We start from the raw sequence: 27,654 nt of genomic DNA, 5'->3' as shown, positions 1-27,654 counted from the left end.
ATGGGATATGCAATTTATAAGATAGCAACATCTGGACATTTAACGACATCAAAACCAAAGACCTCAAGAAAATTGTGACTAATGCTAATTGGACGAGTATCTTTTTATTTCTAATTTGTAGTTTTAGTAAACGTTGGTCCCCTAAATTGGAAAGTATGTGTAGTATAATTATCACAGTAACATTTCAGTCTCTTATTACATATTTGTTAAGTCTTAAAACTTTTGTTCTTCTTGAGAAAATTCAAACCATAATGAAATAAGGAGATGCGGTAAGATTGCCAATTAATCAACTTTCCACCAAAGACAAAATGACGGAAATGGTAGCTTGCTTACATTGCTACTTCATTTTAGATCTCAAAATTACCATTCCATTATATGAACTGCATATTCAAAAATATGTTTTGTCACCAAAATTCCAATAGAGCACATATCATCATATTGTTTCACCCGTGTCCGTTCGACCGTCAATCCCGCACTTGACATATATACATGGGGTTTATACATACGGCTAATTATTTAGCACTACAGTCTTTTTGCTTCAGGTTTAAATTATTTACCTGGTGTTACTACTCATATTAAAGGTACGCATGTCGTCTGGATTTTCTTTATTTTTTGTTCATGACAGGTTGCTGGATTAGGCATTTTGATAACATATAAAAGGAACGCAGTGTACAGACTCCGGCTTACATCTCCTACATGTGGAATTTCAAGCTGGAACTTTTATATTTCGCGGTTTGCTTTACTTATAAAGAATGAATATATGATCTCAAGATTTGTTTTGTAAATAATTTTCCACAAATGACAGACTGTTGAACTTTGTGAAATTTTGCATACAGTTTGCAAGGTTTGTCCGACTTGCTCAACCAACCAACTCACACATTTACACCACGTAGAGTACACTATAATAATGTATGTACCAAGTCAAGAATATGACGGCTGTTTATCATTCTTTCGATGTATTTGAGCTTATGATTTCGTCATTTGATAAGGGACTTTTAAGTTTTGAATTTTTCTTTGAGTTTTGTTATTTTATTTTTTAGAATGTGCATTTTATCAGGATCATTATTTCCCCTCATAATTTTCACAACTAACAGAATGTTTAACCTTTTTTGACTGGCGCATCAAATTTGTCTTTTATAAACAACTGTTTTCCAAATTGTATTGTATCGTCCCGAATATGCATGACCTATTTGCCACTGAACGTTAAACAACCATCAAAAACCAAGCAATTATAAATCTGTTAACTGAATCAAATTTTAAAGTACTCTATTTCTGCATGGATGCAGCGATGACACCACCATTGTCTTAAATGATGGAGTTAAAAACTCAGTAGTTCAAATGAACCACACGTGACATTTTTCATGTTATTTTCACGTGAACTTTACAAACATTTGGAGGTATTTTTCATGATTTAAATTAAATTTAGAATAAAGATATTATTTGAATAATCTTATTATAAAAATTTACGTGAATTCAACGTGTACCAAATTCCGTTGATTTATGCATGAACTATTATCATAAGATTCACGTGGAACCAACCAGTTCAAGCAAGTTTCAAGTATATGCTCGTTTGGTGTGAAATTCAGACGAGATTAATTAATGTTAATTCATGTGAGTGAAATTTCCATGTGCAGGACGAAATAAATTTATATCAGTAGAATTTCATATTGCATAACTAGGAAATTTACGAAACCCGACAGGGGAAATGAAAATAAAAAAACAACATTCAGATCCTGACACATATTTTGTTTTCCATATCTCTGAGCAGGAATAACGTTATATTCTGTATTCAATAACGTCATACGTTTTCGGTCAAATTCTGAACTTTGAAGCCATTTATCTCAAAAACAAGGATGGTGACATATGAGTTTTTTTACGTGTATGGATTCAGTATGCAATCCTGGATATTATGTTAGTTTTTTGTTTTTCTCCGTATATAAGAACATATCCATCCATTGGAAAATCTAAAAAGGAAAGCCGAAAAAAAGCCATTTCTCCTATATACCTATGTAAATTTGTCGCCAAAATTGACGTATTCCTATCAAAATACCAAAAAAACAAAAATGGTGACCCCCATTTTTTATTACATATTCCGATGTAATTCGATTCAAAGAACACGTGTGTCAAAAAGTTTGGAAATTGGGAGATATGCCATTCGGTATCGTGTTACCTTAAGGATGTTCGCTACTTTTTAAAAGACTATTCTGAAATGATAGTATATAAATAAAGGAACTAAAAAAGCAGAAAAAAACGAAGGGTCCGTGTGCTTGTTTTCAAGATAAAAGCCATTGAAAATTTGGAGGGAAATGATTCTCTCTAGATTTTTCATAATTTTAACATTGGCCACTTTTTTGTTTCAAAAACTATGAAAAAATAACAAGGAATTTATAAGATTTTCAAATATGGCTTTTTAAACTATATGTAATAAAATTATGAAAAGAAAAGTAGGGGTTAGTGGGCAAAATTTTTTAATGGCAATACATGGATAAAACCAGAGGATTCCAAAAATCTGGAAGAAATTAAAAAACAAGAGAAGCAAACATCATTAAAAGACTTTCAACGTAGAATTCAATTACCATCAGTTACACAGGTAGGACAATTCAGTAAGTGCATTCATAAATGCAATTGGGACATGTTTTTGATCACATAGTTCTTCCTTGAACCCCTATTAAACTTTCGGCAAATGACAACTGGAATATGATCTACACATGGCTGTAACTGCAAAAAGTGTATCAGTTTGTCTCCCTTGCAATTCAAATGGAGTTATTCTTAAAGTTCGTTAGATATTTTTGTCGATCTTCAGCATTTTGTAGTGGAAGCTGGTATCGTTAACAGTTACGTTCAGTCTGAGCCTGAGGTTCAATTTGTTTCTACATAACTTGCTCAAACCTTCTCAAATTGTATTAAACGTTAGCAGAAGCTTTTTTATGATAAGGGTAGATAAGGGGTCTAAATTAAAATCAATAGAATTTTTTAATAATTTGCCAAAATGTAATTTATATGTTGCTTTTTTCTAAAATATGATAAAAAGTATGGATAACAGAGCCTTTTTTCAAGCTTCAGGTTACGTAAAATTGTAGATTTTGTATAAACTATTAATGGAAAAACAAATTTGATAATTATCATAATGTGCTAACAGAAAAAAAATGGGTTTATGGGACTTGTTTTCTTGCTGTAAAACAAACTAGGTAAATTCCCTAAGCAATCATGTACAAAAGTAAAGTTATTTGATTTATCTCCCCTTATATGGCAAAGTTGATAAAAATTGAATCATACAATATATGTTCTGTATTTTTTTAAATAATTCTTTATAATAAGATGAAAACGCATTATTTTCTTTATCTAAATGAAAAATCTTACAAATAAATTTCATTCCCCTCTCAAAAGTTGTATATTTTATTAAGGATCTAGTCTGAGTTCTGTTTTTTTCTAGGATGGCCAAAGACATCCAATCTACCTTCAGAGATAATGTTTGAATTTTGTTTCTTCTCTTCATTTTACAGCATTTTACAAATAGATGGACTTAGTTCTCTGAGGTTAACATTTACATACAGTATGGGAATACATTTTTTAGACATCAATTTCGTTGCTAAACCCCCATGGAATGTTATGAAACTTTGACAGAAGATTGTTCAAAATAAAAAAAAAGCAACTGTGGGGGAAGGGGATTGCATTGAGGATTTTTTCTAAAGGAATATTCATTTGGTTAGAATTTTTGCAGTTAATTAGATTGGTTAAGATGCCAATACCATGGGCTGGGGTATCATTTTGTGTGCTTTATTTATTTTGTATTTGCGTTGTATCGTAGATCAAATTTATTTATTCAGTATGTTCACTGGTGTTACTATGTCTTTTGATTGAGTTAAGCCATTTCAATTGATATTTTATAGTGTGTTTTTCTATGTTGTGATGTTACACTATTGTTTCAGATAAGGGCGAAGGTTTGGTACCATTAAAACATTTAAACCCGCTGCAATTGTTTGCACCTGTCCTAAGTCAGGAATCTGATGTTCAGTAGTTGTCGTTTGTTGATGTGGTTCATAAGTGTTTCTCGTTTCTCGTTTATTATATAGATTAGACCATTGGTTTTTCCGTTTGAATGGTTTTACACTAGTAATTTTTGGGGCCCTCACTCATCCATCTAGTTCCATCCGATGGTCAATTCTCCATGCATTTTTCCATTAGATGGAAAATATTCCTTCAGTTTCAGTCAGATGGCAAAAATACCATCAGTTTTCCATCAGATGGCAAAAATACCATCAATTATCCATCAGATGGAAAATATGCCATCAATTTTCCATCATCATGAAAAAAAAATCCATCAAACATTTTCCATCAACCATTTACCAGTATTGATGGTTGAAAGTTGTTCCAATACTCCATCAACATGATGGAATTTTACTGGCATTTTTTCCATCACAAAATTCCATCATGTTCGATGGAAAATCTAGGGAAGGATTTATAGCTTGCTATTTGGTGTGAGCCAAGGCTCCGTGTTGAAGACCGTACTTTGACCTATAATGGTTTACTTTTATAAATTTTGACTTGGATGGAGAGTTGTTTCATTGGCACTCATACCACATTTTCTTATATCTATTTGCTTGCTGTTACCTCTGGTATGAAGTTGGTGTTAATGAGTTTTTCATAGCTTTATTTTTTGATGGTAGATGTAGCTAATAACAGATTTTTTTTTTATTTTACGACAACGGATAACACTTAAAGACTACAACTACAGACACCAAGTGATGATGAAAGGTCACATGGTCCAAATTTTCCATGTCAAAATGTAAACAAACTCAATCTGAATGTTCCTTCTGGAATTGAGATTAAAATTGTATCCTTGAATATTAATCCAATATTTGAGCAAACTTGACTAGCTAAAAGGATCAGCAAGTCATTTCTATCTACCATGGAATTTTTTTATAAAATTGGACAACCCAATTCAGAGTAATTGCTCCTGAAATGTCCTTTTATTGCAATAAACGGCCATGTAAAGGTGTAATTTTTTTTTACTTCAATTGCTTCATATTGATAAATATTAAAGCTTGAAAAAGGTATAGATTTCATTTAAGTCCATTTTTCTATGAATTTGTTACTTTTTCTTCCTTTTTTCCTGATTCATATGTGGCACCATCCCTTGTCCATTAAAATTTAGGGTGAAAAGTAAAGAATATGGTTTATGTATATACAGAATATTTCAACAAAAATATTTGTGGGCAAGCTAGGGTACATCACTAATGACGCAATTTGTGAAAATCTTTTTTTAACTGAAACAATTGGACATATTAACATTTGTTTTCATCAAATTTTTACAACATAATGGCACTACACTTGTAATAATTTTTCAGATTTTTAGAGCCAAAATTTTGAGCTTGTGAACCAACTCCTTTCACAGTTTTTGTCTCGCCTGCGACGAAAGTTGCAGTATGCGAGACACAGGTATTACTATCCGGCGGCGGCGGTGTAAACTATTTGTATAAAGCTTTATATTTCAGAAGGTAGAAGACCTGGATGCTTCATACCTTGTATGCAGATACCTTATGTTACGAAGTTTCTGTCTGTCATATGCCCATTGCCCTTGACCTCATTTTCATGGTTCAATGACTGCTTGAAAAAAAAAATTACAATTTTTTCGTCATGTGAATTTCTCACTTATTATGAGTAATGGGATAACTATATTTGGTATATTGTTCCTTGCAACGTCTACATGTCCATCAGACAGGGTTAACCTGACCTCGACATCAATTCATGGATCAGTGATCAAGGTTAAAGTTACGTGATTAGGTCCGTTTCTCAGAAACTACAAGCAGCAGGTCAACTATATGTGATAGATATAAGAAGATGTGATATGAGTGCCAATGAGACAACTCTCCATCCAAGTAAAAATTTATAAAAGTAAACCAATATAGGTCAAAGTACGGTCTTCAACACCGATGTATGGAATGATTGAAAGGGGTACATGTCAGACTGGCAGGTTTCATCTGACCTTGACCTCATTTTCATGGTTCATTGGTCATTGTTAATTTTTTGTGTTTTGGTCTGTTTTTCAAGTACTGTAAGCAATAGGTCAACTTTATTTGGTGTATGGAATGATTGAAAGGTGTACATGTCTGTTTAGCTGGTGTCATCTGACCTTGACCTCATTTTAATGGTTCATTGGTCAATGTTAAGGTGGCTCACCCCAATAAGGACCCCCGGTAGAATTTTTTTATTTTCACATATTTTGTAGATTTTTTTATGCTGAATCCAAAAATGCAAAGAAAAAAGGGGGTCACCAGGCTCGTTTTCCCCTCAAATGGAAGCGAAATGTGCGATTTTGACCCTATTTCCAAACTTTTACACCCTTTCAACAATAACGACTACATCAAATTCAAAGACTTTTAGAACCATGTCAGTATGATTATTATGTGAAAAAACAATTAAATTTGAAATGTAAACGTTCCTCTTGGTTGTTTTAGACTTAAAAATCCTTTTATTTTCAGATTTATGTCTAAATTTGGCATTTTTTAATTTCAGTTTAAGGCTAAAAATATTGGTTAAATCGATTTTTCGTAAAATTTCCCCGGTAGATTTTTTTTAAAAACGGATATGTCAAAGCTATGAACTTTTCGAGCATTTTAAGGTAAAATAAAATGGGGGTCACCAGGCTTTTAAAAAAGTTACGAGCTTTTGTTTAACCCCTCTACCCCATGAGGTCTGATTTCAATGCACTCCATTTATTACTTGATTGTGATTTTTTTATTAATGTCTTTAAATAAATAATGTTTGTAATTATATCAATGGACGAAAGCTGAATATAAATGTGATGAACATTTTACTGTTTGTTATAAAAAAGCGAAATTTTGATTACTTTGGTGAAATACGGTAATTGTGTCTGGCGCGAGTTGCTTCCCTCTAATCTGGCGCCATAATCGGACAACAGAAATTTCAGGGTCGCCATTGCTGAGCAGCATACTGCACTGATAGATTCGACCATGTGCATGAATAACAGACATAGTGGCGAATAGACAACGATGAAGGTAGAGTCATTACATAAGAAAACATAGGTTTTAATATATTAGACAGCCAAATGTTATCAGTATCACGAAAAATACAAAGTGGGGGGTTATCTCAAAATACTCGATACTGTAGAAAATCACTGCGGCTGAAACCTTACATGGGCTAAATTTCTGTTCTATGTATAATCGTTATATGGCTGGTATCTTATTTATGTGTTTACTTGACCCTTAACCTGTTAACTGGCAAGTTGTGAACATGTATAGCCTGTTTTGAAAAAATATCCGTGTCAAACAGTCAAAGAGGAGGGGATGGTCATTTTCAGCATCTCATGATCAGCGCTATCGTTAGCGTCAAATAAGTCTTGATTTTATATCGTCATTCGTAAAATCTAATTTCGTAGCCACGTTAGGGAGCTACCATTTGATTTTTATGGGGGGGGGGGGGGGGGGGGGGGGCTAGGATGAAAAATGTTGTCCTGCTTTTTTTTTTAGTTGTAATCTCTGTCCTGCCTTTTTATTTTTTTACTCTATTCGGTCCTGCCTTTTTTTTACTAGTTTATCCTGAATTTTTTTACACAAATTGTCATCCTGCCTTTTTTTTTTTACCCGTGTTGCTCATCCTGCCTTTTTTTTTACTCCAAACTCCTGTCCTGCCTATTTTTTCAAATTTCATCCTAGCCCCCCATAAAAATCAAATGGTAGCTCCCTTAGGGTCAAATGAAGTTAAATATTTATCGTTAGCGTCTATAATGACTAGTAAAACAGGTTGGGAACAAACCCTCTACATGGTGTTTATACCTGTATAGAGGAATAATCCTTCTATAGTGGGATAAAAGAGGGGTATTTTTGTTTAGACTGGATTTAAAGCAAAATAGGGCAGAATGGCATTTTCTAGTTATATTTGCTATAATCTATAGCACTAGATATGCATCAATTATTGCACTTTACTGTATTCTGTATTTCTTTACCAAAAAATGGCCTGGGATGCCCAGTTTTCTGCTAAAGTGACAGAACTTGCAATCTATTGTATACCTATCTGAACACCTGATCAACAACAGAAGGGACATGCAGTTGACCTTTAAATTTTATGTTAAATCTAACAATAGAAATTCTGTTCAGTGAGGCATAACTGAGTGGAATTTACCTGATCATCACAGCTTTCAATTATGGTGTACAATAGATTGTATATTCAGTCAGTTTAGCAGTAAACTGGGCATGTGAAATGAAATTAAGTACATCAATCGGTGCATCAAATGTAGCAGGTTACTGCCATAATAAGTAGAAAATGCCATTCTGCCCTATTTTGCTTTAAATCCAGTCTAAACAAAAATTCCCCTCTATAGAAGGATTATTCCTCCATACAGATTTAAACACCAGTGGTGGATCCAGGGGGGGGGGGGGTTCAGATGGTTGGAACCCCCCCTTTTTTTTGACGTTCAATGCATTTGAATGGGGACATATAGTTAGAACTCCCCCTTTATCCTGGGTTAGGAACCCCCCCCCCCCCTTTTTTTATAAATGGCTGGATCCACCCCTGAAAACCATATAGAGGGTTTGGTCCCAACCTGTAAAATGGGGTACCCCATAACTTCCCTCGGACAGGGGTTCATGATTGCCACTCCCTATCCCCAACTCCCATTTCTCTTCCCTTTTACTCTAAAATTTTCTCCCCTAACTTCTACATCCATCCCCCTTGCTCCCAGACAAAAAAATTGCAAAATATATTTCCCAGATTATTCATCCCCCCCTCTTTTCGAATTCTTGTCCTTTCACCCAAAATCATGTTCGCTCCAATTCACGTTCATCCCTTTTACATTCCCACCCTGAGTCTGTTTGTACCCTTCCTTTTATCTAAATCATGCTTTTGTTAGTATAGTTCTATAACAATAAAATAAAGATATATTAAGTTTATTTTTATTGTTTAAAAATAAAGTGACTCACACGAGATCTAAGGTTTTTTTTTCTATTTATAATCTTCATAAGATTTACTTCTACCAAATTGGTTACTTTTATTTTCACTCAGACCAGGCTACTTAACGGTAACGGACCTGCACATGATACCCCCTTTTCTCGCTTCCTGATCCCTCATTCCCATGTTCCCTTATCCCTGTCCACCCGCTCAAGTAGTCCTATAATATATGAACTCGGGGGCATTATTTTCTATTTCTGTTTTCTTTTTACTGATTTTGCTATTTTTCTTCTTTTTTTTATATTGTCAATTTGCCTCAAAAAAAAAAAATGAAAATATCAGCATGAAAACGTTAAATAGTGAATATATAATGCAAAGGCATATATTATAGGACTACCCGCTCAAGGGGTTCGATTGTTTCGTTTGTATTCTTGAGAATATATAAATGGCCTGATTTGTAAATTATAACCACTACAGTACGAGGCAATACATTTTATTGATGGATTCGTCTTGATCACAATTTGTTTACAATTAAACACCTCCCCCCCTGTCTCTCTTTTGTATAAAAAAAATTCATAACGTCAAGTATCAGGTTTAAACATACACATAGGGCTTATCTTGTTTACCAAATAACACATACATTTGAGTTGAAAAATTCATTATTGTTTTGTGCTTAGTATTTTTAAACACAAAATTTGTATATCCCATATTCCAAACAGGTTACAAGACACCTCAGCATAATTTGGTTGACGAGGAGTACAAATGTAGCTCAGCTGCATTTTAGAATTTTTAGGCATAGAAATACATGTAACTTGTCCCTGGCATCGAAACAGCATGCCCTGAGAAGTCTGTATTCAACATATGTATAAAAACAAAATCACTATTTACACTTGCTGTGCATGTAATTTTATTTTGTTTGCTCATTATTGTTGCCACAAATTCTTCATTTTTTTACGCCGTAGTGGAGTGGGCATTAAGTTTTACCCTTGTCTGTCTGTACGTATGTCCCAAAATTGGTGTCCGTTCTCTAACTTCAGTTTGCCTCAACCAAATGTTATGAAACTTATAAACACAATGCTTATTACCAACAAACACAGATCAAGTTTGAATTTTTTTTGGTGGTGTCACTTTTACTGTTCTAGAGTTATGCCCCTTTACAAATGGAAAAAATTGCTGAATTTTTTGTTTCTGTTCTCTAACTTTAGTTTGCCTCATCCAAATGTTATGAAACTTATACACATTACTTATTACAACAAAATTCAGATCAAGTAAAACTTTGGGTAGTGTCACTCTTACCGTTCTTTAGTTATGCTCCTTTATAACTTTATATGCAAGTGGGGGCATCATCTGTGTCCCATGGACACATTCCCCATTTATTTAAAATATGAACTGCATTATGCTTTTAAATGTCAATCATGGTTGATTTTCTGACAGAATTACTCTGACATTTAATTTCAGGCATCAAGTACATGTAAGAGGAAGGAGTGATTTGTTGTGAAAGATCCTGGAATGTTCAACTTTACTTGTAAACTATTGGCAAAGAACTGACAGAATTTACACGAGAAGCCAGTATCATCTTGTCTTGCAATTGGGAACTATATGTAAAGTGCAGAAACTTAAGAACAACATTAGAAGCCAAGATCAACAATACTTGGAACTACATGTATAATCAAAGTACTGTCAGAATCCATATGAGAGAACCCAAGATCATCTACACTTGGTGTCTATATGCAAAGTGTTGTCAGAATCCACTTAAGAAGCCAAGATCAACTATAATTTGGAACTATATGCTTTAGTGCTGTCAAAATCCATAAAAAAAATCCAAGATCAAAAGGACCTACTTTACCTACCTGTCCCAATGATGAATACAGATTATTGAGTCTTATAAAAAACACTGATGAAGAATATTGATATAAAAATAATGAAAATATAGAGCTGATCAGCTAATGATTGTACATGTACATGATGTATACATGTCAACAATTACTAGTATATTGAAATTTACAATGCTAATAAATGTTTTATAAATTTGATCTCATAGACATTTTAGGAATAAAAATCAAAAATTTTCAAAAAATGAATTTTAATAGAGCTTTTTTTGCTTTCTGTAGTGAATTTTGCTGCAAACACAATTCATGATATGCAAACTGCAATATATGCAGTTGTCTTTAATACAGAAGGTAGCTATGAGATTTGGAAATTTTGGAAATCATAATACCAAGTGGCAGTTGTGGTAAATGCACATGTCTTTGCCTCATCTTTTACCTCACCAACCCCTGACCTAAATGGCCACTTGAATTATTTTACATCATTTGGCATTTGTTTTCCATCCATATGCTATTCAGTTTCTATTTCAAAAGTTATATTTTCTGGATAAAAGGAGAAATAAAATACAGTTTTGTTCAATGAGACAGCAACCAAACAAAACAACCAAAAGAATTATATATTGTCTGGGAAAACTTGTGTCTCACTATCAACTGACAACATTTTTACCGACTGTAAATTCAGAAATTATTGCGTGCATTTATTATTGACGAATGGACTAAATTGCGAGTTTAATTATTGCGATTACAAAAAAAATCTGCATAAAGATCTATAATTCAGTTATCAGAATGCAAGTTCTTATTATTGCGATATTCACCCTGTCGCATTATTTGCATTAATAATAACCTCGCAATAATTTCTAAATTTACAGTATCACAATAATCCAGATTAATTTTGTTTTGTAAATTTAGATATGCACTCAAATTAATACAGATTGCTACAAAAATCTCTAAGCACATTTCAAGGTTAAAGTTACCTGATTAGGGTTGTTTATCAGATACTGTTAGCAATAGGTCATTTGTCAATGTCATGTTTTTGTGTTTTTGTCTGTTTTTTCTAATACTAAAAGTACATGTAGTAGATAAACTATATGTATGCAATGATTCACAAATGTAAGGAGTACATGTCTGTCTGGCAATTGTCATTGACCACATTTGCATGGTTCATTGGTCAATGGTAAGTCCTCTTTTAACATGCTACATTGTGTAATCAATGGGTTATTATATTTGGTGTATGGTATGATTATTAAATGTATATATTGAAATATTAAGTAAAAAGATGTGATATGATTGTAAATGAGACACTCCACAAGAGACCAAATGACACAGAAATAAACAACTAAATGTCACCATACGACCTTCGACAATGAGTAAAACCTATACTGCATAGTTGGGTATAAAAGGCCTCCAAATGACAAATGTACAATTCAAAACAATTCAAATGAGAAAACTAATGGCATACTTATGTACAAAATAATGAATGAAAAACAAATATGCCTGTCTTGCAGGGTCTATCTGAACTTAACCTTATGTTCATGGTTTTGTCTGTTACTGGCATACTATATATATGTTTAAAATATTTGGTTGATGGGGTGATTGTAACTTAGGGGGAGGGCCCATTGGTTGATTATATAGGGAATCACTGAAGCATGACTGGAGCAGGCCTCTCTTAGGCAGTCACCCCCCCCCCCCCCCCCCTTTTTCATGAAAAATTCTGGCTCCGCCACTGTGTAAGGCTGGCTTGGAATGGTTTATCTGATCATTTTCATGATCGTTGATAATATTAATTTTTTCTGATACTTATAGTGAAACTTTATCTTTAGGAATATCAACATAAAACCAATCATGAATGATGATTAGTAAAGCAGGTGAGACATTTCAGCTTGTGCACTCTTGTTAACACAAAAATTATATGGACTGTCGCTAGAAAATGAATGGACAATGCATGCTTGGTATGGACAAAATTCCTCCTTTTTACCATACGAGGCTGCGTATTTATCTCGGGTGGGGGTGGGGTAAGGGGCACTTCCTATATTCAAGGTGATGGGACGTGCCGCTGGAATAGGTCACCTTTTCAAGCTTGAAAATATGTGAAAAGGTCGGGGAAAACTATCAAAAATATATGATAAGGTCAATAAAGTTTCCATAACTTCTTCGTCCGTCATCTTTCTTGGTGTTCCCGGGTGTGATTTTATCAACCAAATTTTCTCTTTCAACACTTTGGTATTCTAGTCTTACATTACACTACATGAAACCCAAGCATTATAGGGAAAAGGTTACATTTTTACCTACGCAATATATGAAAAGGTATACATTTTTGAAAAAGGTGGGCCCCAGCGGCACCCCTTATCAATTAAGTATTGAAGTGCCCCCTCCTACCACCCACCCCCGGAGGTATTTATACATCCAGCTGTATGAACACCCTGCCATAGCAAGGGATTATCTGTCAGATTAGGGAAGTCATATTTCTATACCCTACGATATGAAAATAAGGAGATGTGGTATGATTGCCAATGAGACAACTATCCACCAAAGTTCAAATTTAAAAGTCAATATTAAAAAAAATTGCATCTCCATATTATCATCATAGGCCGATAATTACGTTTCTTTGCAGCTAGCAGGTGGGTCAAACCAGTGTTCACACATCATTAAAAAAAGTTGTCATGCATATTTCTTGCCGCAATGACACACTCCACTTTAATTTTTTTAAATCAAGAACTTTCCTTATTAGCTTCCCTTTTGAAAAAAATGCATGTCAAAAAGTAAGACAGAAGTTAAAGTTTGCCAATATCACCGACTATTATAGCGTCCCTGTGTACTGGGCGGAGTTTTAAAATTACAATCCCAACTTTTCCTGAACCTAGTAAGTAGTATAGATTTTGTGTATATATAATGTCTTTAACTGGTAGTGTTTGGAACTGCCCGGTAGACTGCGGATGTGTGTCCTAGGCAAAATCCCGACTTGGTCAAGCCAAATATTTTGCGCCGCAAAGCATGTGGTATTGAGGGATAATAGCATATACCGATATATAAGGCCGGAATACTAGTAAGGTCCCGGTTGCTATTGGCCAATTTTCATCTACATGATCAAAGGTTGAAAACTGCAAATTATTGAAATGTCCGGTTTTTTTTCTGCGTAAAACAAAAAATGTGTTGCTCGAGTTCCGTTAGTCTATTATAATAACTCATTCTTAATCAATTATTTTAGTTTTTACGCTGATATTTCCTCTTTCTTTTTTTAATGCGAACTCTGTTGGCATATTGATAGATACAACAGAAAATAGAAAATTAACAAATAGCAAAATAAGTAAAAGGAAAATATTATAAATAGAAAACATTGGCCCCGAGGTCTCATGTTATAGTACTAGAGTTCCAAATTTCATAGAATCATGATACGAGAAAATTTGTTAGATATTTTCGTGCCCATTATTTGATAAAGTATATAAATCTTTAAATTAAAATGTTATGTGTGAATGTCAAGTATTTAGTCTTTGTTTGAATATTGTAATGTCCAAAAAAAAATTTGGAAAATAAAAAATACTTAACTATTATCAAAATTTTGCAGTGTTAAAATATTTCCCATACTCCGGAATTGTTCAAAAATTTTTGGCAAATAAAAAATACGTAACTGTATATATTATCAAAATTTTGCAGTGGGAAAATATTTCACATACTCCGGAATAAGATCCCAGCAATACTTGGAAATGAAGATATTTCAAGTAAAAAAGAGATTTATGACAGTAACAAAATGTTATAAAACGCCAAACGGATAAAACGGTTAAAAGCTCATTAGAGCTTATGTTGAATCTGTTTGTACACTTTGCCGACTCTAAATAAAGCTTATTTATTATTTTTCATTTATTTATTATTTTATATAGCGTGCAGATGAACCCCGATGCCGTTATACTATAGCATACTATACGGGTTTTACTTGTTTTTGAAAGCCGAAAGGTGACATGCAGTTTACATCGCTATCCTTTGTTTACGGTTAAACATTGCGTCATTGGCAAAATATTTTCATATATCATACTAATACATCTAAAAGACATCTTTTGATATATTCAACCAGTATTTAAATGAAAATAGGGTGCGAACGGATCCAAGGGGCGAACGTGTAGGGTGAGAATGTGTTTTTGGAGCGAACGCACCCGGCAGATACCGTCGTACAAGTCAATATTTATATTTTCTTTTTTTTAATGTTATGCTTTAATATATCATGTATAATTCTGTCCTTTTTATGCGAAAAATGAACAAACCACTCTGTAGTCCTGACCGTACGTATTTCCTGTTTTGTGGCTTTTGTAGAACGTTTTGCATGGTTTGTTGACATCGGGAAAGGGTGCTTTCATACACGCCCGCGTTCCAATGTCGTCAAAACTATTTTTGAGAAAACCCCTCAAGGCGACCGTTTCCAAGGCGCTCGTCGTTAGTAACATGCGTTAAAATATGCGCACTGTTAAAGGGCCGAGCCACCTTAAGTTTTTGTGTTTTGGTCTGTTTTTCAAGTACTATAAGCAATAGGTCAACTATATCTGGTTTATGGAATGATTGTTATGTGTACATGTCTGTCTACCCAGTGTCATCTGACCTTGACCTCATTTTCACGTTTCATTGGTCATTGTTAATTTTTTGTGTTTTGGTCTGTTTTGATAGCAATAGGTCAACTATAATTGGTGTATGGAATGATTTTAAGGTGTACATGTGTGTCTAGCCAGTATCATCTGACTTTGACCTCATTTCCATGGTTCATTGGTTAATATTAAGTTTTTGTGTTTTGGTCTGTTTTTCGATTACCATAAGCAATGGGTCAACTATATTTGGTGTATGGAATAATTGTAAGGTGTACATGTCTGTGTGACAGTTTTTATCTGACCTTGACCTCATTGTCACGGATCTTTAAGAATGTTAAGTTTATGTGATACTTGTAGCAAAACCTTTATCTTTAAGACTTTCAAGATATAATCAATGGTCAGTAAAACTGGCGAGACATTTCAGCGTGTGCACTCTTGTGAAATTACAATTTTTTCGTCATGTGAATTTCTCACTTATTATGAGTAATGGGATAACTACATTTGGTATATTGTTCCTTGCAACGTCTACATGTCCGTCAGACAGGGTTAACCTGACCTCGACATCAATTCATGGATCAGTGATCAAGGTTAAAGTTACGTGATTAGGTCCGTTTCTCAGAAACTACAAGCAGCAGGTCAACTATATGTGATAGATATAAGAAGATGTGATATGAGTGCCATTGAGACAACTCTCCATCCAAGTAAAAATTTATAAAAGTAAACAAATATAGGTCAAAGTACGGTCTTCAACACCGATGTATGGAATGATTGAAAGGGGTACATGTCAGACTGGCAGGTTTCATCTGACCTTGACCTCATTTTCATGGTTCATTGGTCATTGTTAACTTTTTGTGTTTTGGTCTGTTTTTCAAGTACTGTAAGCAATAGGTCAACTTTATTTGGTGTATGGAATGATTGAAAGGTGTACATGTCTGTTTAGCTGGTGTCATCTGACCTTGACCTCATTTTCACGTTTCATTGGTCATTGTTAATTTTTTGTGTTTTGGTCTGTTTTTCAAATATTGATAGCAATAGGTCAACTATAATTGGCGTATGGAATGATTGTAAGGTGTACATGTGTGTCTAGCCAGTATCATCTGACCTTGACCTCATTTCCATTGTTCATTGGTTAATATTAAGTTTTTGTGTTTTGGTCTGTTTTTCGATTACCATAAGCAATGGGTCAACTATATTTGGTGTATAGAATAATTGTAAGGTGTATGATGTCTGTGTGACAGTTTTTATCTGACCTTGACCTCATTGTCATGGATCTTTAAGAATGTTAAGTTTATGTGATACTTGTAGCAAAACCTTTATCTTTAAGACTTTCAAAATATAATCAATGGTCAGTAAAACAGGAGAGACATTTCAGCGTGTGCACTCTTGTGAATTTTCCTTGGAGTTCGATATTTTTTTTATTTTACTTTTTCCATTGAAAACTGATTGAACAAAGTTAAGTCTTGTACAGTAAATCGCCTACTAGTATTACTCCAATGACGATCATTTGAAGTGGTTAATTTTTGTCTCGCCTTGACAGAGTCAAAAACGAGACATAGGTATGCTGTTTCCGGCGTCAGCGTCAACAATGTATTAGTTTGTGATTAGGTCTAGTTGGTGAACCAGAAGTGGTAGGTCAATGATATTTGGTATGCAGTTGTATTTGCATTGGCACATCTTATAACCATGGAGATTATTTGGCCCCACCCCCTCATTCATGATCTGTTGACTTTTAAACTTTTGCTTAGTTTACATGTATAAGTTTGTGATTAGGTTAGTTTATGGGGAACCACTAGTGGAAGGTCAATGATATTTAGTATGTAGTTGTATAAGCATTGGCACATCTTTTTTCCATGGAGATTATTTGACCCCATCCCCTCAGTCATGGTCTATTGACTTTTAAACTTTTGTTTGGTTTACATGTATTAGTTTGTGATTAGGTCAGTTTCTGGGGAACCACTAGTGGTAGGTCAATGATATTTGGCATGCAGTTGTATAGGCATTGGCACATCTCATTCCATAGAAATTATTTGGCTCTGCCCCCTCAGTCATGGTTCATTGACTTTGAATATTTTTCATAACTTGCATGTTAAAGAATTGCTATTTTAATTTCAACACTCAAAAATAACAAAAAGGCGAGACATATCTCTGTGTTAGCAGTTTATGTATATACAAGTCCTCTATAACGTTTGTGTGGATTTTATTGAAACTTTCCAAAACTACAGCACCTAATTGCATTGAGCACTTCTTTTTGGTTTTTTTATGGCCCTGTGATCGGTTCCATGTTGTTTTAACCTTGTCCATCATTCCGCAACAAACAGTTTTACAGACTTTTTTATAATGCACCTTCACATATCAAGCTGATTTTTATTATTTAAGTCTACAATGATGAGTTACAGATCAAGTTGACATATGGTTCTGCTCTGAAGATTTTTGTTGAAATTATGGGCTTTGGACTTTGAAAATTTCGTGATAATAACAGTTATACAGACATTCATTCTCAAACTTCCACTCCTAAAAATGGCTTCAAGCTTTTTTTGCGAGAAGGGCCATTTTGTGTTGTTCCAACACATCTAGTTTTGTGGTTAGATTAGTTCTTGTATGAAAAATTTATGGTAGGTTTTTTGTCACTGTAACAGGAGGATCATTTTGTCCAATTTGATACGTCTATAACTATTGCTGAAGACTTAATGTTGCCCTCTATCAGATGTCATTTGATTATTTGTTCCCCTTCTTTTCTGTTTCACTGACTTATAACCTTCATCGCTGGTGTAAAAATAAAAATAGAATGTGTACATTTTTATATTTTATTGGTTCATATATAATACTTATTTCAATTTACAAAAGCTGCTGTCACAACTTAAATGTGTTCAAAAGGGTACAAAAAAGACAACAACTTTGTACATTAAATAACCAAAAAAAATTGAAAAGTTATTCAGACCTCTTTCTTTTTCAATAGGCAGTGCAGAAAGTGTCTAAGCTTCAGAGGTTATCTGTTAAATGAGAATTTCACAATGAGTAAGAAGTATTTTTTATCAAAGACAAATCCATGACCAGCATACTGCAGTATGTTCTTATCAAATCTCTATAAAGATGTAAATGTTTAAAAAAGTTCTACTCATAAAGAATTTCACCAAAACGCAACTTAAATACTGTTCAAAATGTATATTATCTTTTAAATCTCCATTTTAATGCAAAATGTCCTTAAAAGATTTGTTTTTTTATAAAGCGTATATAGATTGCAACTTCGCCATCCACATATCATAAATATGTTCTATTTTACATTGTTTATTTTAAAATTTGACTGCTTCAGAAATTCTGGATATTTATGCTTTTTCTCATTCCCATGCATTCTACATCATCAATGAATAATGTGTTAGATTTGATAGCAATGTCTTCTTCTAAAGCGAGTTCATTACGAATAAGTCCTTTTAGTGAATCTTCGGTCTGGGCTAGTCTTCCTTGAAGATTAAGGACGGAATTTTCAATTTTTCCAACTTCTTCAATCAATTTATATTGAACTGGATCCCTGCAAAGTTCAACATTTGGTCTGTTGGTCCTTGTATCAAGACGAGTCTGAGCTAATTTCATTGGTTGTTCCTTATCACCAATAGCTTTCTGTAGTCGTGAAATGTTTTCTTCAATTTCTTTGATTTGACCAAGTACCTGTCAGAAATGAGAACAGATTAGTAAAATAGTATTATAATTTACAGCATTAGTTCATAAATAATGATGTATTTCCTATGGGTTATATGTATTATAGAAATCATTTATTTGAAGTGATATATGAGGTTTTAGCAATTTGCATGATTCAACTTTTTTGCCAAGTTTACATTTGTTTTACTTTTTTCCTGATTTTATATTTTCTTTTGTTAACTTGTGTGTTTCATTTACTTTTAATTTATTTTTCATGTTCCGATTTGTATAGGGCTGTCCCAGAAATAAATGGAGGCCATTAGGGGTGGCGGATCCAAAGGGACTTTTTATTTGACCCTTCCATGCATAAAAGATTATTTTTCTATATAATACATTGATCAGAGTATCTTTCTAAAATAATCACTGACCATCAAGTTCTAACTCCCACTCATATGATCAATCCTAACTTGTGATCCAATATACTAAAGGGATGACAATTAAGAATGACATATAAAGTTTAACTTTGAACCCTTCAAGGAATAACATTTGTACAGGTTTCTTAAAATATTTTTATAATTCATTTTTGATAATTGGTTTCTATTGAACATACATCAAATTATCTGCCGACATTCTATTATACCCACCTTATTAAGATGATCTTCCATTTTGCTCTTGGAATCTTTTGTTTCACTGATACGTTTCTGGAAGGCAAAGTTGACCTCACTACATTGTTTTCGCATATCATTAGCTGTCTGTTGTAGGATTCCATCGATCAATGATCTCAGGTCAACAGAACTCTGGCGTTCACGTTCTGCCTTGTTGATGTTAGCATCAGAGTAGTCTTGCCAATCTTCAGGGCACACAGAACTGAAATAAACAAAAGAAAATCGCTAGAATATAAACTTGTTGTTACTGAATATTGTATATAAAGTAAGTTGGTGATAATAAAAAATTATATAAAGTTGACCATAGATAAATGTTTCTGTCATTTTTAGCTCACCTGGCCCAAAGGGCCAAGTGAGCTTTTCTCATCACTTGGCGTCCGTCGTCCTGCGTCCATCATCCTGCGTCCGTAAACTTTTACAAAAATCTTCTCCTCTGAAAATACTGGGCCAAATTTGACCCGGCCAACTAACTAAGATGGCCACCATGGCTAAAAATAGAACATTGGGGTAAAATGTAGATTTTGGCTTATATCTCTGAAACCAAAGCATTTAGAGCAAATCTGACATGGGGTACAATTGATTGTCAGGTCAAGATCTATCTGCCCTGAAATTTTCAGATGAACCTGAGTTGTTGGGTTGCTGCCCCTGAATTGGTAATTTTAAGAAAATTTTGCAGCTTTTGGTTATTATCTTGAATATTATTATAGATAGAGATAAACTGTGAACAGCAATAATGTACAGCAAAGTAAGATCTACAAATAAGTTAACATGACCAAAATTGTCAATTGACCCCTTAAGGAGTTATTGCCCTTTATAGTCATTTTTTTTACAATTTTCATAAATTTTGTAATTTTTTGTAAATTTTTACAAAATATTTTCCACTGTAACTACTGGGCCAAGTTCATTATAGATAGAGATAATTGTAAGCAGCAAGAATGTTCAGTAAAGTAAGATCTACAAACACATCACCATCACCAAAACACAATTTTGTCATGAATCCATCTGTGTCCTTTGTTTAATATGCACATAGACCAAGGTGAGCGACACAGGCTCCTTAGAGCCTCTAGTTAGGTTCTCATTTGGTCATATAGCTTCTAGCTTTTTACGTATTTTTACATTCCTGGCTTTCAAATGTATAGGTTTGAGCTTTCTTGATAAAGACAAATCCAGAAAAGCCCTTCAGACGCATGTAATTTATAAAGTGTTATTTTCATAGCATATATCCAACCATTGTCCTACTTATCATTAGATGTGAGTGTCTGACTTAGTTAATTAGTACTTGATTATGCTTATGTTTTTAATAAATTGATTATTTCTAGTGTAAAAAATCAAAAGTTAGTTCCTTCATATATAAACTACATGTATGATTGCTTCAGACTGAATGTTGATGGTTTTTACATGTATTTATAGTCCAAAGCAGTCTGCAATATATGTTTTATTGATAGTCAATATCTGAATAAATTAATAATAAATCAAACTTAATTAAATACATATGTTTATACTGCAACTAGTTGTGTTTATTTCCTAAATATAGTAACACAGCTATATTTTGTGCATTGTCAATTTCATCATGGATCACTTTTTCCACAATCAGGGGTTCATTTAGGGATGAAAATAAGTTTGAAATTTGTGTTACAATTTAAATAGCTATCAATGTATTAATTTAAGTTGCAGTATAAAAACTAGAGGCTCTAAAGAGCCTGTGTCGCTCACCTTGGTCTATGTGCATATTAAACAAAGGACACAGGTGGATTCATGACAAAATTGTGTTTTGGTGATGTATTTGTAGATCTTACTTTACTGAACATTCTTGATGCTTACAATTATCTCTATCTATAATGAACTTGGCCCTGTAGTTTCAGTGGAAATTATTTTGTAAAAATTTACAAAATTTATGAAAATTGTTAAAAATTTATTATAAAGGGCAATAACTCCTTAAGGGGTCAATTGACCATTTTGGTCATGTGATTTATTTGTAGGTCTTACTTTGCTGTACATTATTGCTCTTTACAGTTTATCTCTATCTATAATAATATTCAAGATAATAACCAAAAGCTGAAAAAATTTCTAAAAATTACCAATTCAGGGGCAGCAACCCAACAACGGGTTGCCTGAATGGTCTGAAAATTTAAGGGCAGATAGATCTTGACCTAATGAACAATTTTGTTTTGAAAGATTTGCTAGAAATGCTTTGGATTTAGATATATGAGCCAAAAACTGCATTTTACCCTATGTTCTATTTTTAGCCATGGCGGCCATCTTGGTTAGTTGGCCGGGTCACCGCACACATTTTTGTCGAGCCTTCGACTTTAGTCGAAAAAGCGAGACATAGCGATCCTACATTCCGTCGGCGGCGGCGGCGGCGTCCACAAATATTCACTCTGTGGTTAAAGTTTTTGAAATTTTAATAACTTTCTTAAACTACCTTGGATTTCTACCAAACTTGGACAGAAGCTTGTTTATGATCATAAGATAGTATCCAGAAGTAAATTTTGTAAAAATAAAATTCCATTTTTTCCGTATTTTACTTATAAATGGACTTAGTTTTTCTGCTGGGAAATATTACATTCACTCTGTGGTTAAAGTTTTTAAAATTTTAATAACTTTCTTAAACTATCCTGGGTTTCTACCAAACTTGGACAGAAGCTTGTTTATGATCATAAGATAGTATCCAGAAGGAAATTTTGTAAAATAATAAATCCATTTTTTCCGTATTTTACTTTTAAATGGACTTAGATTTTCTGCCAGGAAACAACACATTCACTCTGTGGTTAAAGTTTTTAAAATTTTAATAACTTTCTTATACTATTTTGGATTTGTACCAAACTTGGACAGAAGCTTGTTTATGATCAAAAGCTAGTATCTAGAAGGAAATTTTGTAAAATAATAAATCCATTTTTTCCGTATTTTACTTTTAAATGGACTTAGATTTCCTGTCAGGAAACAACACATTCACTCTGTGGTTAAAGTTTTTTAAATTTTAATAACTTTCTTATACTATTTTGGATTTGCACCAAACTTTAACAGAAGCTTGTTTATGATCAAATGCTAGTATCTAGAAGGAAATTTTGTTTTCTTCAAGTTAACATTACATTCAGTCTGCAGATAAAGTTTTTAAACATTTATTAGATTCATAAACTATCCTGGATTTTTACCAAACTTGGACAGAAAGTTCTTACAATCAAAAGATAGTATCAAGAGGAATATTTTTATTGATTTACTTCCTCATTTTTGTTGAGCCTGCGATTAACAGAAAAAGTAGGCGAGACACTGGGTTCCGTGGAACCCTTACGAATTTTTTAAACTAGATACCCTAATGATGATATTGGCCAAGTTTGGTTAAATTTGGCCCAGTAGTTTCAGAGGAGAAGATTTTTGTAAAAGTTGACGGACGACGGACGCAGGACGACGGACGCCAAGTGATGAGAAAAGCTCACTTGGCCCTTTGGGCCAGGTAAGCTAACAATATTAGGTCAATTTCAGAAAAATATAAACTTTTTTATATTCGGCACAAAACTGGGGAAGGACTCGGTACAACCTTGCCTATCCCCAGTTTCTCAGCCTCATACAAAAAAGTTTATATTTTTCTGGCATTGACCTAATATTGTATATCAATGCAGTCAATAGATTAACAGTTATACTGACAACACAGCTTATATAACTGGACATTAAGCAACCAACAATCAATCAATCAGCTTGTATAACTCATAATTGTAATGTATACACTACAGTATTCTTTCTGTAATATTGCATTTTAGGCCATCTTTAAAAATTTCTTTGTTTGATGTTACCTGTCCATGCATTGTAAGGTTAGGTAATTATAAGTAGGTAAGTATTTTATTTTTATTTGGCCTCCAACATAAATTATATGTTTTAGACAAGAAAACAAGGTTAGAACAGGAAAAAATCTTGAACAAAAAATTGAAACGATTTATGTCATAAAATTTTTCAGATAGGCTGCTTTTCAGGTGGGTTACTAAGGTAGGCAACATCAAACAATCTAAATTTTATTTTTGGCCATAACAGTGCTAAACACTAAATGCCCACAAATGTGTAAGGTTATGCATTAAAATTAAGGGTAGGTAAAAAGGTACATAAAATGTAGGATCATAACTGTATTCTTTATTGCCTCATAAAACCATGAAAAGATAAAATGACAATGTAATAATAAAATGACCTACTTTGCCTCAATTTTAGCAGCTCCCTGTTTGAATCCTAGACCAGCAGAGTTGTTTCTTAGTTCAGCACAATATTCATCAATATTTACTGCTTCAAACTTATCTTTCAAGTCTTTTTCCAGTTGATATTTGGCTTTTTTGTTTAATCTGAAATGGAAAAAAATTTGTATGAGTTATCTCCCATTTGCATGTTTTTATTTGCTACAAGGATTTAATTTATGGTACCAATCTTGTTTATTTTTTTCTGGACTCAATGTTTTCTGTTTGATTAAAAGTTTATGCTGAATTGAAACATCTGGATGAGGCAGTTATTTTTCATCAAAATCATAATTTCACATTACTATACATGTACACACATGATATGTACATGGAAAATTTTTCAAATCTTAAAAGTTAAAGATTAGCTGTTTTGCATGCAAGCCTCTGGAGCAGTCAATTACTGTACATGACAGCTACCTTAAACATAGTTAAATGTTCTAAAGAAAATCCTAAAGTTATGTTATCAAATATATTGAAATAACATTAGGGGATGCCACACTTTGGGATGTAATATTAAATACTGCTAAATAATTTAGTGATTGTAACAACTTGCATAAACATTTGTATTTTATATTCTTATAAGGTTTGGAATTTTTTCATACATGTTTTTTATTCAAAAATCCTATACATGTATAACCTTCTTAAAATACAAATTAATCAACACAATTCCTATCAAGAATACCAATTCATGAAACACAATTTCACTACAATGATATTCACCTAATTTGTTCAATGGACTGTTCTAATGTTCTCTTTAACAGAGCCTGGACACCTTCAATAGTTTCTACTTCTTTAATCAGTTGTTTCTGGACATCATCATGGACTAAATCTATATCAGTTCTCTTTTCCCTGAAAAAAAATCAATAAATTAAAAATTCACTTCAAATGTCTTAAAAAGTATTTGTACTTAAGTTTTGCTTGTCTTTTAAAAAGAAATAAGGTTCTCAATAAATAGGAAGATATGAGAGTTACTAGCCATCTATTGAAAGGTCGAAATGATGGCTTCAAAGTAAAGTAGTGAACAGTTATGATAAGAATTATTATTTTTCTATTCAACTGAAAAAGGGAATTACAAAACACACCTTCCCTTCTTATTATATAAGTTTAATTATTAATGCTTAAATATATTTATAAACAATATTTAAATCAATCTATTTATTAAAAGATATAAGAAGAAATGGTATGAGTGCCAATGAGACAACTCTCCATCCAAGTCAAAATTTATAAAAGTAAACCATTATGGTGAAAGTATAGTCTTCAACACAGAGCCTTGGCTCACACCGAACTGCAAGCTATAAAGGGCCCCAAAAATTACTAGTGTAAAACCATTCATACGAGAAAACCAACGGTCTAATCTATATAAAAAACAAGAAACGAGAAACACCTATGGACCACACCAACAAACGACAACCACTGAACAACAGGTTCCTTAATGAATTGATTAACTCAAACAACATGGCGTGTGTCATAAAGCTTGAGCTCTCTAAATTGTGTAAACAAACAATATTTTGACAATGATTTGACATTTTTAAGGACAGATTACTCCTGAGAAGTAGATAGTGGGATATCTGACCTCCCTATCAGTGAAATGGTCTTCATAAAGATAGGTCAAAAGTTATTGAAAATAAATAAATAATAATGGAGGTCTTTTACCAATATGTGGAAAGATGACCTATATAAAACCAGAAAATTAGGCCACAGTTTTTTCGACAAAGAGAAATTGAAGTGTCAGATGTTTTTAAGTCTTCATGTCTATCTTATTACAAAAAAAAATTTTCACATCAGGACAATAAAAGATTTTGAGTAGGCAGCTATTTTCTGGGTAGGTAGGGTTAGGGCAAACAAACGCATTATTTTTTATGGCCTAACTAACAAAAAAAACTTACCAAATAAATAACGTTTGTTGGAAAAAAATCAAAAAAATCTACAACTATAAATACTTATCTTGATTGTAATTTTTTGTGAAAATAGTCGCTGATGCTTAGACCCTTAAAAACATTTGGTATTAAGAACTACCTGTTAGCGAGACACTGTGGAGCTATATGTAGAGGTTCAGCTGTGGCTTCAAGTGCCTTCTCCACTCTGGTTTTAAATGCTTCAAGATTGTCAATTTCAATTGATAAACCATTTAGTTTATCATCTAATTCTTTCTTCCAATATTTTATATCATCCAGTCTTTGTTCTGAAAAACAATATAATTATATTGTATATATCCAATATTTCCTTTTTTGCACATCTATATAAGTTTTTAGTTTTTAGCATTAATTTATTTTGTTATTCATAAGGTTTTTTACAATTTCAAAATCAAGCAATACCAATGGTAAATGATAAGAGTGAAATTGTGGATTTCAATAGTATATAGATTATAGAAAGATTTTATATTGCAACAAAAAAACCAAACTTTTTCATTTATTAAAATGTTAATTTGAGAAAACAAAAATGATCTGTCATAAAAATAATCCAATCAAGATAATGCTAATTAAAACATGTATTTGTAAGTGTTATATACATTTGCATTTAATTTAATCCAATTAAGAAAAAAACATACCACAATCAATAAATTAAATTACAGACAATTACCCCTTTCTATGTCGTTTTTGAAGGGAAAAACATAAATTATTAAAAAATTTACCCAATTTTTTGTTGACATCTCTTTGTGTTTTTTCTGTAGTTTTTTCAGTCTCATCAGCCAGACGTTTGGATTCATCAACTAATCTTTCTGCAGCAGCACGCTCAACCTCTGCATTTGCATATTTAGTCAAATTTGATGTTGTCCATTCTGGGTGTGTAAACCTTGTTGGTCCTGTCACTACTTTAGCCATTCTTTCTTCTGTAAAGAAATTGACCCAAGTTATTTTTTGAACTTTTCCCAAAACTTTTGTTTTCATAAGATTATAAAGAGGGAATTAGATTTTCTAAGTTAGCCTCACTGAAATTGACAGTCACTAAGGAGGGTAGGAATGCCATTTACCGTCAGGCGTCAAACGGTCATTTTTGGCTACCGTTAGCGTCAAATTGGTTAAAATTTTACCGTGATTCGTCAAAATATCCTTATCGTGATTCGTCAGAGGTCTCAAATAATTGTCGTTACCGTTATTTTTGGAAAATATTTAACGTTATTTGTCAAAATCAGTTGATTTTTTTATCGTCTAAAAGAAAGTGTACATTTTATCGTCATGTATCAAAAATTACTGTTAACATCATTTGGCAAGAATTTTTACCGTTATTCGTCAAGAAGGTACCCCCATTACGACCCTCACTAAGGATACGTGTGGTATTCATCTCTGAAAACTTCACATGTATTGGAGTCACTGTCTTGTATACTGCTCACTGATCAAGTGGTCCTGACTAGAAGTACTTATGAAAATTTTTAATGATAAGTTTCTATAAAACTGAGTTCTATAATGGTCACCCGCACCCATGGCCATATATACAATGAAACAATCATATATCAAGGCTTTATCTGGTATGAATAAACTGACACGCATATATAATATTGATCTGAAAGTTGTTAGAAACAAATCCATGAGGACCATAAGAGCTACGGTTCCCAAGCTAGGCTAGGGTAGAGTATACTTTATGTTTACAGTAACCAGCTTCATATCAGGTTGATAAAAGTTACAATCAAATTATTTCTTCTTATAGCAATGGTGGATCATATCAGAGTATATTTAATACATTTTCCTAATCACATATTTCACAAAGACTTACCTTTTCAGCGATGAAATATTAAATAAACAGTTTCTGGCTAAAAATGTCTATATATTTTTCTCACTTGACAACACAGCACACAAATGTGATGGTGGACTTAGCAACAAACGTTGCTAACATAAAATAT

The 27,654-nt window shown here is 33.0% G+C and overlaps 1 protein-coding gene and 1 long non-coding RNA gene across 2 annotated transcripts; one reads left to right on the top strand and one right to left on the bottom strand.

Moving 5' to 3' along the window:
* The first annotated feature begins 6,882 nt into the window (after positions 1-6,882).
* On the top strand, positions 6,883-10,940 carry LOC127710932 (uncharacterized). The gene is made up of 2 exons (XR_007986403.1): positions 6,883-7,019; positions 10,366-10,940. It is a non-coding gene; the product is annotated as an uncharacterized LOC127710932 (long non-coding RNA).
* A 7,151-nt stretch (positions 10,941-18,091) lies between these two features.
* LOC127710916 (tektin-1-like) lies at positions 18,092-27,652 on the bottom strand. The gene is made up of 7 exons (XM_052216878.1): positions 27,528-27,652; positions 26,449-26,646; positions 25,833-25,998; positions 24,537-24,665; positions 23,781-23,924; positions 19,579-19,801; positions 18,092-18,964 (listed from the first exon to the last, which is right to left on the bottom strand). Exons 2-7 carry the CDS (start codon positions 26,636-26,638, stop codon positions 18,608-18,610), a joined length of 1,209 nt encoding a protein of 402 aa, XP_052072838.1. The 5' UTR covers positions 26,639-26,646; positions 27,528-27,652; the 3' UTR covers positions 18,092-18,607.
* Positions 27,653-27,654: the final 2 nt, after the last annotated feature.

This window comes from Mytilus californianus, unplaced genomic scaffold (genome assembly GCF_021869535.1).
Source record: "Mytilus californianus isolate M0D057914Y unplaced genomic scaffold, xbMytCali1.0.p SCAF_8, whole genome shotgun sequence".
NCBI lineage: Eukaryota > Metazoa > Mollusca > Bivalvia > Mytilida > Mytilidae > Mytilus > Mytilus californianus.
This window is presented reverse-complemented; position numbering and strand designations above follow the sequence as displayed.